We start from the raw sequence: 9707 nt of genomic DNA, 5'->3' as shown, positions 1-9707 counted from the left end.
TCAAAACGTCTAACTGATGCACGCAAGCGTCATTAGATACCTGCAAGGGACCAGAGTATGTGAGCGGAGTGGAGAGGCAACATTTTCCCCTCCGCGCTCCGTGCATTTAATAATCACTCCTCTCCGGGTTCATTATTTACCGCTCCCGCTCCACTCCTCGCTCACTGATATCAGAAACACCGCTCCGCGTCAAAAAAAAATTCAGTATGTTTGAAATATAACAGTCCTGTTCATAACATATATTAAAACACAAAAAATGATAAAATAAAATAACAAGAGAGTTTGGAACACTACTGTGCAAACTATGTTCCTACCACATGCCAAATAACACTGTCAGCATTAAAAGAGTATAATTTCTGCTTTTCCAGTGCAAAGTTTGTAATGAAAATAAGAATACGTTTTCATCGTAGTTATTTCTGCTCATTCGAAATCAGATACCATTACATTTGTTTCAATGCATTGCTTGTGACTGTTGTTCACCTAAAAATATTCAGTATCTAGAAGGAACAAACCAATTCCTTTTGAACTATAATTTACCGCTCATGTCTATTGCCGTCATCATAACCTTCACATTCTTTCTGATTTGCGTGATCCATCTCTATCAAGCTAGGTAAATATGTTTAGCATGTGAATTCTTGCTTAATATGCAGTAATATTACGGACAGTTGGCGTAAATTGTTCTCAAGATGGAGCGCTCTTGGAGCGAGTGAAAACCACGACGCTCCGACTTTTAAAAAATCCGCTCCTCCCTCCATTCAGAATCACACCGCTTCACTCCGCGTTCCGCTCCGCTCACATACTCTTCAAGGGACGGATTTTTTCGTCCCGCTCCGCCCGCGACATTCGTGTTTTGTCCCCCACTCCCGCCAGCAAAAGCCCGCATAAAAGTAACCTATACCCCCGTGGGGAAACAGGTCTCTACTTCATCTCTTGGCTGCATGGAACAAACCCTTGCGCTAATTTGAAGGTAAAGACGATCAGAGTAATGGTAACGGACTGGCGCGTAATGAATGACATACTTGTATAGTGGAGTCTAGGCACGCTATTCCGCTATTAGTCCGCTATTGATCCTTATATTTTTGCGTGAAATTTCAAAATATTTGCATAGTTGTCAAATGAATGTCTTGTGAGTGTTTTATTATGAATGCTCACCCATAGAGGTGGATCTTGTAAGGGTCAGTGGTGTTTATGCACATATAAGCACCAGCATGAACAGATTCAAAATGGATTTGCTGTATTTTTCATTTGTATGTATATTTTATAATGGATGCAAACAGTAGATATTCAGTCAATCCAGTTCAAATGGACAGGTTTAGTGAGTGGAATTTTGGCATCTCCCTGTTGTTCTGTTTGGCAGGTTCACTTACTTTAGAAAAAGTACTCTGAAGTTGTAAAGAATGTCTGAATTAAAGAATTCAGGAGCTTTAAACCTGTATATGTATATATATGTATATATATGTTAAAAAGTTAGAACTGAGCAGAGGGTTTTCTTTTAAATTTAGCTTTAATTTAAAGTTTGTTTGTTTGTTTGTTTGAGGTTTTTTATAACATGCAGTAGAAGAATAAGGCAAAACAAATGTTTTGGTTATTAAAAAAAGGTTTAAAAAAAAATCAGTGTCAGGCATAGGAGGGCCTTGCAAAATTGACCCGAGAAGGAGGTGGGCCCCGGCGCAAAAAAGGTTGAGAACCCCTGTTCTACATGACCTTATTCTACATTCCTAACCCAACCCAATACCTAAACCTAACAACTACCTTACTAACTATTAATAAGCAGCAAATTAGGAATTTATTAAGGGAAAAGTCGTAGTTAATAGTGAATAAGTGTTACCTATTCTAAAGTGTTACCCAATATTGCATGCAAAATGATACTGTTATTTCTCGCACATTTCACAACACTTTCAAAGTGAAATGTCGAGTCAATGGTGCTAAAAGCAAGTTAAGTTTTATTTAAAACAGATAAACATGAATCTGGCAAAGTTAAATCGCTAAAAGGTTAATGCTTGAAAATAGCATACCGTCTACCCTAAACCCTACTCTATCCAATACAGATAACCAAAAGCAAACAATAAAAATGCATTTGCTGAATTAATCATGCAATTTTAGCTCTTTTATCATGTTTCATGAGACTATCCGAGTGCTCCGCATTGCAATGGCAATGCTGTATCGGGTGCACTACCGAGCAAGTTTACTACATCAGAAAAAACATACATATGGAGCTTGATTTATAATTTTCGGCCTTGAAATCTTATTATTTTTTCCCTCCATGTCAATTAGAGCACTGAATTTATTTATTTTTCCACAAAATAGTTAGCATTAGCACTTTGTGTACCAAATCAATATCAGTTATTGAATTAGTTATTGATTGTTTAAGGGACAGTTCACCATGTTACCATTTACTCATGGAAAAAAAAACTCCCAACTCAAAGTTGGTTTAACCACATTTACAATAAACTGAAAATGGGAAAATAGCGGAAGCAAATGTGGTAATACAGTGATTTTTGTAATGATCTCATGTAAAAAGTATTTTTACAAACCTGTTTTTCCAAACCTATATACATTTTTCAAAATGTCAGTCTTCGTTTGTGTTCCACAGAAGAAAGAACGTCATAGAATTTGGAATTTTGGAACGTTTGGAACTTTTAAGAGAATATTGATACATTTATTGATTAGCAATGCCTTCTTATAATACAAATATTCTTCAAATGTGTTTTTGTAGCCCATTGTTGTGCATAGCTTTGATATGAAAGTCAGGCCTTCTAGACAACTTGTGGAGTCCAAGTGAGCACCTCGATTTAGTCTGATACAGGTCAAGCGACCTCATGGCGTTTAAGGAATTTAAACTTGTGTACAGTAGTGTATTCAAACAGAGCCTTTGTGACAGGTCTGAAATGATCTATGGCTCTCCTTTGGAATAAAAACATACTTGAGGCCTTTTCCTCCCTTTTCTTTTCTCACCCTGCATGACAGATGTGTCTCCCTTCCCCCACTACCTCCCCTCCAGCACCCCCATTTTTCCTCACTGGCCCTTTATTTCATCCTACACGCATTGGTGGGGAGGAAATGTGCCTGCCACATGATGATATCTTGATTTTCCCAAAAAGTTTCCCATTTCCTGCGAGTTCTGACTCACAGACATTAACAAAAAGGCGCACAATCAACCACGTCTCCAAAAGTTATTCAATATGGCATAAGGCATTGTGGTCTCTGAGTAATTGTTCCTGATTTTTAACCAGCTGTAAATGTTTGGGGCAACTAGAAAAGGTCTTTTGTCATTTCTAGTCCAGATGTGTGCTTTCTTCCGGATATGTGAGTTCAGCTGCGCTCTCTCTGATTTAATGACGCATTGTGTGTTGCGGATGATGTATTTCACTCATTGTAAGTCGCTTTCAGGTAAAGAGTGTGGAACAAAAACTCTCAAGTTATCCGTACTTTGGTGTAGGAGCAGATGGCAGAATATTGGACTGCTAGTTTTAATTTCCTCACGAATAAAGTCAAGAAATGTTGCTACAAATTAGTGCTTGATTGATGTGGGTTATTAAAGAGACAGTTACCCAAAAATGAAAACTGTCATCTCATTTTTCTTCCAAACATGTATTTGATGTGCTCTATGTATGTATGCATAAAAGCCTAAATAAAATCTATTCATCATATAAGGCTACTGTGCCTTTTAAGAAGACTTTAATTAGTTTCTTTTACAAGCTCACCAACATTTTGGATGAGGGACAGAAATCTCTTAGGTTTCATTAAAAATACCTTCATTTGTTTCTGGAAAATGCACAAAACTGATGACTGAATTTACATTTTTGGGCGAACTTATCTCTTTAAATGCCAAATAGTAAAATTCAGAGACGGCGAAGTATATGTATACCAATTCCTAAACTTATTTTACGCAGTATTTACTCATATTTTACCCAGATATTTAAAATCAGATAACCTTTTAAATGACTCAAAGAATACACCAAGCCTTATCGCTGATATGGTTTCTTTCACATTGGACTAATGTGTGACCCTGGACCACAAAACCAGTCTAAATAATAGTCTGAATAAATAGTCTGAAAGCTTTCCGTTGATGTATAGTTGAATAGGACAATATTTGGTCGATATACAACTATTTGAACATCTGGAAAGTGCAAAAAAATATAAATACTGAGAAAATCGCCTTTAAAGTTGTTCAAAGGAAGTTCTTAGCAATGCATATCACTAAAAATTAAGTTTTGATATATTTATGGTAGTAAATTTACTAAATATCTTTATGGAACATGATCGTAATATCCTAATGATTTTTGGCATAAAAGAAAAATCAATAATTTTGACCCATACAATGTATTGTTAGCTATTGCTGCAAATATACCCGTGCTATTTACGACTGGTTTTGTGATTCAGGGTCACATATGAGCTTATTAATCATTTTGGTTGATATATTGGCCTGTCGGTACTACAAACCATATCAGAGAAACAAACAAAGACCTTCTGACCAACTTCCAGACTTCTTGTTAGCATACTCATAATCCTGAGCACATGAAATGGTTCGGGTTTCAATGTGATGAGAAACATTTTGCGTCTGCAAAAAAACATCAGAAATGAGCACATTCCAGGATGCAGGTTTGTGTAAAATGACAGAAGTGTTTCTTTTGGCCGAATGTGACAGGCAGCTGGCTTGACTTGTAGATTTACCACCCCATTGTTCTGTCCTTCCATAACAAAAACACACTGTTTCCTGTTCTGCTCTACCCATGCTTAGTATTCAGGGTGGAATATTGTTTGTAACGTTAGAGGGGAGAGGAAGGGCCACAGATAATGTGCTGTGGAAGGTTAGAGGTCCTTATCTGAGTCTGTAAGAAAAAGCGCAAACGCGTTGTGAGAACATGTGTGTGTAGCCGGGATTGTGTGAGACGGTTAAGTGTGTCTGAGGTCATGAGGTGTGAGTGCTTCTTTTGAAATGCATCACACTAAACTCCCCACCGTGGGAGAGGGCTGAGTGTCCTGTGACCCAATGCGTCATTTGGAAATAAAAAACCAAATGGTATGTGCTTCCTATGTAGTCACCAGGGACGTGAAGACCTAACGAGTGGACAGCCTTGTTTCTGATTTGTTTTTGATTATTGGTCCGAAGATAGTTGAAGGTTGCTAGGTATTAAAGGGAAAGTTCATCTAAAAATGAAAATTCTGTCATTAGTTACTCACCCTCATGTCGTTCCAAACCCAAGGCCTTTGTTTATCTTCGGAACACAAATTAAGATATTTTTGATGAAATACGAGAGCTTTCTGACCCTGCGCAGACAGCAAGCAACTATCACATTCAAGGCCCAGAAAGGTAGTAAGGACATCATCAAAATAGTCCATGTGCCATCAGTGGTTCAACCTTAATTTTATAAAGCTACAATAATCTTTTGGTCTGCAAAGAAAACAATAATAATTACTTTATTTAACAATTTCTTCTCTTCCATATCAGAATTCCATGCATGTTTATGACAATACCCTTGAAAACCATTGACAAAACAATGTCCTTACTACCTTTCTGGGCCTTGAACATGTCAGTTGTGTTGCTGTCTAGGGTCGGAAAGCTCTCGGATTTCATCAAAAATATCTTAATTTTGGTCGTTAAAATGTAATAAATTATTTAAATAATAAAATATAAATCAATATAAATAATAAGGGTTCTATCTATCTATCTATCTATCTATCTATCTATCTATCTATCTATCTATCTATCTATCTATCTATCTATCTATCTATCTATCTATCTATCTATCTATCTATCTATCTATCATTCTAAAAGTCTATTGTTTTATCTATCTATCTATCTATCTATCTATCTATCTATCTATCTATCTATCTATCTATCGTTCTAGCCATCTATCTATCTATCTATCTATCTATCTATCTATCTATCGTTCTATCGTTCTATCCATCTATCTATCGTTCTATCCATCTATCTATCTATCTATCTATCATCTATCTATCTATCGTTCTAGCCATCTATCTATCTATCTATCTATCTATCTATCGTTCTATCCATCTATCTATCTATCTATCTATCTATCTATCTATCTATCTATCTATCTATCTATCTATCTATCTATCTATCTATCTATCTATCTATCTATCTATCGTTCTAGCCATCTATCTATCATTCTATCCATCTATCTATCTATCTATCTATCTATCTATCTATCTATCTATCTATCTATCTATCTATCTATCTATCATTCTAGCCATCTATCTATCTATCTATCTATCTATCTATCTATCTATCTATCTATCTATCTATCTATCTATCTATCTATCTATCTATCTATCTATCTATCGTTCTATCCATCTATCTATCATTCTATCCATCCATCTATCTATCTATCTATCTATCTATCTATCTATCTATCTATCTATCTATCTATCTATCTATCTATCTATCTATCTATCTATCTATCATTCTAGCCATCTATCTATCTATCTATCTATCTATCTATCTATCTATCTATCTATCTATCTATCTATCTATCTATCTATCTATCGTTCTATCCATCTATCTATCATTCTATCCATCTATCTATCTATCTATCTATCTATCTATCTATCTATCTATCTATCTATCTATCTATCTATCTATCTATCTATCTATCATTCTAGCCATCTATCTATCTATCTATCTATCTATCTATCTATCTATCTATCTATCTATCTATCTATCTATCTATCTATCTATCTATCTATCTATCTATCTATCTATCTATCTATCATCTATCTATCTATCGTTCTAGCCATCTATCTATCTATCCATCATTCTAAAAGTCTATTGTTTTAGCTATCTATCATCTATCTATCTATCTATCTATCTATCGTTCTATCCATCTATCTATCATTCTATCCATCTATCTATCTATCTATCTATCTATCTATCTATCATTCTAGCCATCTATCTATCTATCTATCTATCTATCTATCTATCTATCTATCTATCTATCTATCTATCTATCTATCTATCATCTATCTATCTATCGTTCTAGCCATCTATCTATCTATCCATCATTCTAAAAGTCTATTGTTTTAGCTATCTATCATCTATCTATCTATCTATCTATCTATCTATCTATCTATCTATCTATCGTTCTATCTATCATTCTAAAAGTCTATTGTTTTATCTATCTATCTATCTATCTATCTATCTATCTATCTATCTATCTATCTATCTATCTATCTAGCCATCTATCTATCTATCTATCTATCTATCTATCTATCTATCTATCTATCTATCTATCTATCTATCTATCATCTATCTATCTATCGTTCTAGCCATCTATCTATCTATCTATCTATCTATCTATCTATCTATCTATCTATCTATCTATCTATCTATCTATCTATCGTTCTATCCATCTATCTATCGTTCTATCTATCTATCTATCTATCTATCTATCTATCTATCTATCTATCTATCTATCTATCTATCTATCTATCATCTATCTATCTATCTATCTATCTATCTATCTATCTATCGTTCTATCGTTCTAGCTATCGTTCTAGCTATCTATCTATCTATCTATCTATCTATCTATCTATCTATCTATCTATCTATCTATCTATCTATCGTTCTAGCTATCGTTCTAGCTATCTATCTATCATCTGTCTGTCTGTCTGTCTGTCTGTCGTTCTATCGTTCTGTCTATAAATCTGTCGTTCTATCTTCATCTCATTTTTTAACAGTGATGCTTTCAGATATTCAGTCAAGATTTGTGTTTCGACTTTGAGGCCACTTATTTTATTTGAACAATAGAAAACAATTTTGTGAACTTTTCAATTCATTCATTCAAACAAAACAAAAAAAATTCAAATTAAGAGAGCAGCACAAGCGACTATGGTGAATCAATTCATTCAACCTTGTCAGCCATCTGGAATGTGAAATTCCCTCAACACACTATTGGCTAGAATTAACAAACAAGTTTAACAAATGCAAGATTTCAAAAAATGTCCATTAAATCCAACAAATCGCTTCCCGTTTGCTGAAGTAAACTCCTGAAGTATCTGAACAAAAGCAGTCGAACATTCGATGGATGAGAAATGTTCAGATTCACACGAAACATAACTGAAAGCATAATTTAAAATGCTTGCCTATTGTATTTACATTACCGAGTCAACAAAGGATCTTTCTGTATGTTGATCTTTACTTTTGTTTGTTTGCTGTTTGAATAAATGTTTGAAAAGTTATAAGCAAATGGGGATAAAAGAACCACATGCGTTTTGGACCACACCGGCTTGCGCGTCAACAGCATAAGGGCTACAACTAATGTCTGAACTGATGTGTAATATGCATCCATCAGGCCAGCTTTGGGATGCAAACAGTCATCATCAGCTTAAACTGCATCGGATGGACATCGGATTGCAAAGTACAGGAATAAAGGCCTCTTCTCGTGCATGAAAGTTCAATTTTCATCTAAGATCTGGGAGTTTAGAAACATAAAAATAAGCAAAAAACAATAAATTAAAAAAACGAGTTATTTGTTAAAACAAAATCAGCTGATATTCTCCGATCCTTCACGTGAGATGTTTATTCAGCATGGTTTTGCAGCACTTCACATAACATTGTTCTAGGCTTTGAAAGTCATCCAGTTTTCCAAGTCAAGGTATAAACAGAAGAGCAGACTCCCATGCGCACCAGCGTCTAATCCAGAATCACATCTCAAAACCAACAAAGAATGACTTCTTCTGAATTAGTCAACGCTTCAGCCCTTCCAGCATCCAGCTACACCATCTGCAACTGAGCATTTGAGAGGCATCAAAACACTGATGTCCATCATTTGAAACACAGCCGGTCGGCTTTTCCGTGTTTGTGGCTTGTTGTCCGTTCTCTGTCAAACTTTATAGTAAATGTTTGCAGGATTTTGCGGTGGCATTTCTTGAACGATATAGACAGGGTGGCCGTAGTCACCGCTGACCTTCTCATAGTGGGGGCAGTACATGCTTCCTGAGGTCCGCAGTGGAAAGATGATGTCACTCGGCTCTGAGCCGTTATTGTTGCTGCCGCCGCTGGCGCCGCTTCCGCGTTTGGGAAGCGTGTTCAATGGCAACTGGGCGGAGCACTGCGCGGAGTGTTTCTGATGACGCCGATGCAGCAGTGCTACCAGAGCGATGATGATGATGATGAAGATGACAGCACCGGATGCAACACCAGCAAATAGGGCTACTTCAGATCCGGTGGATCCGACAGACTCTCCACTATTGCCTCCGGCTTCACCGTTCTGCACTGGATCTGGGGAACGAGAAAGAAGGGGGAGTTTAGGATCAGATTTAGGTTTTTCTTTGTTGGATTAAAACACAGTGATGGTGAAAGTAAAATATCCAGCTTTAGAAGTGTAAATAATTGAACATTACGAGAACAAGTTAGGACGTGCAAGCCTATGTTAAACTAGCAACATTACTTATTTATTTTATATTTTAGTATTTTTTAACAAAACATCTGATACATATCCACAAATTGTGGAATTATTCTTTTTCTTGTAAAATTATCTTAAAAATATTCTTTAAAAAAGAAAAAAAAAAAAACATTCCTTGATTATCTCTCATCTTTTCTAATACAAAAAGTTTGAAACTATTTAAGGTTTCAAGATTTTCAAACAATACTTAGCTAAACTTCAAACTTAATCCAAATTTGTGGTGCAAAATTGAGAAAAGTGTGACATCTGATATGTCAAGCGTATTTAATTTAATTAATT

At 35.5% G+C, this 9707-nt stretch overlaps 1 protein-coding gene across 1 annotated transcript in view; it reads right to left on the bottom strand.

Annotated features, from left to right (window-relative positions):
• Window positions 1-7741: 7741 nt before the first annotated feature.
• Window positions 7742-9707, bottom strand: part of efnb2b (ephrin-B2b) — a 12789-nt gene continuing 10823 nt past the window's right edge. Inside the window, exon 5 of the mRNA XM_073842780.1 lies at window positions 7742-9244. Within this exon, the coding sequence (XP_073698881.1) occupies window positions 8847-9244 (398 nt within the window). The 3' untranslated portion in view covers window positions 7742-8846. The remainder of the gene's footprint in view (window positions 9245-9707) is intronic.

Source organism: Garra rufa, chromosome 6 (assembly GCF_049309525.1).
Source record: "Garra rufa chromosome 6, GarRuf1.0, whole genome shotgun sequence".
In the NCBI taxonomy this organism is placed as follows: Eukaryota; Metazoa; Chordata; class Actinopteri; order Cypriniformes; family Cyprinidae; genus Garra; species Garra rufa.
Note: the sequence above shows the minus strand (reverse complement) of the source record. Positions and strands in the feature narration are given on the sequence as shown.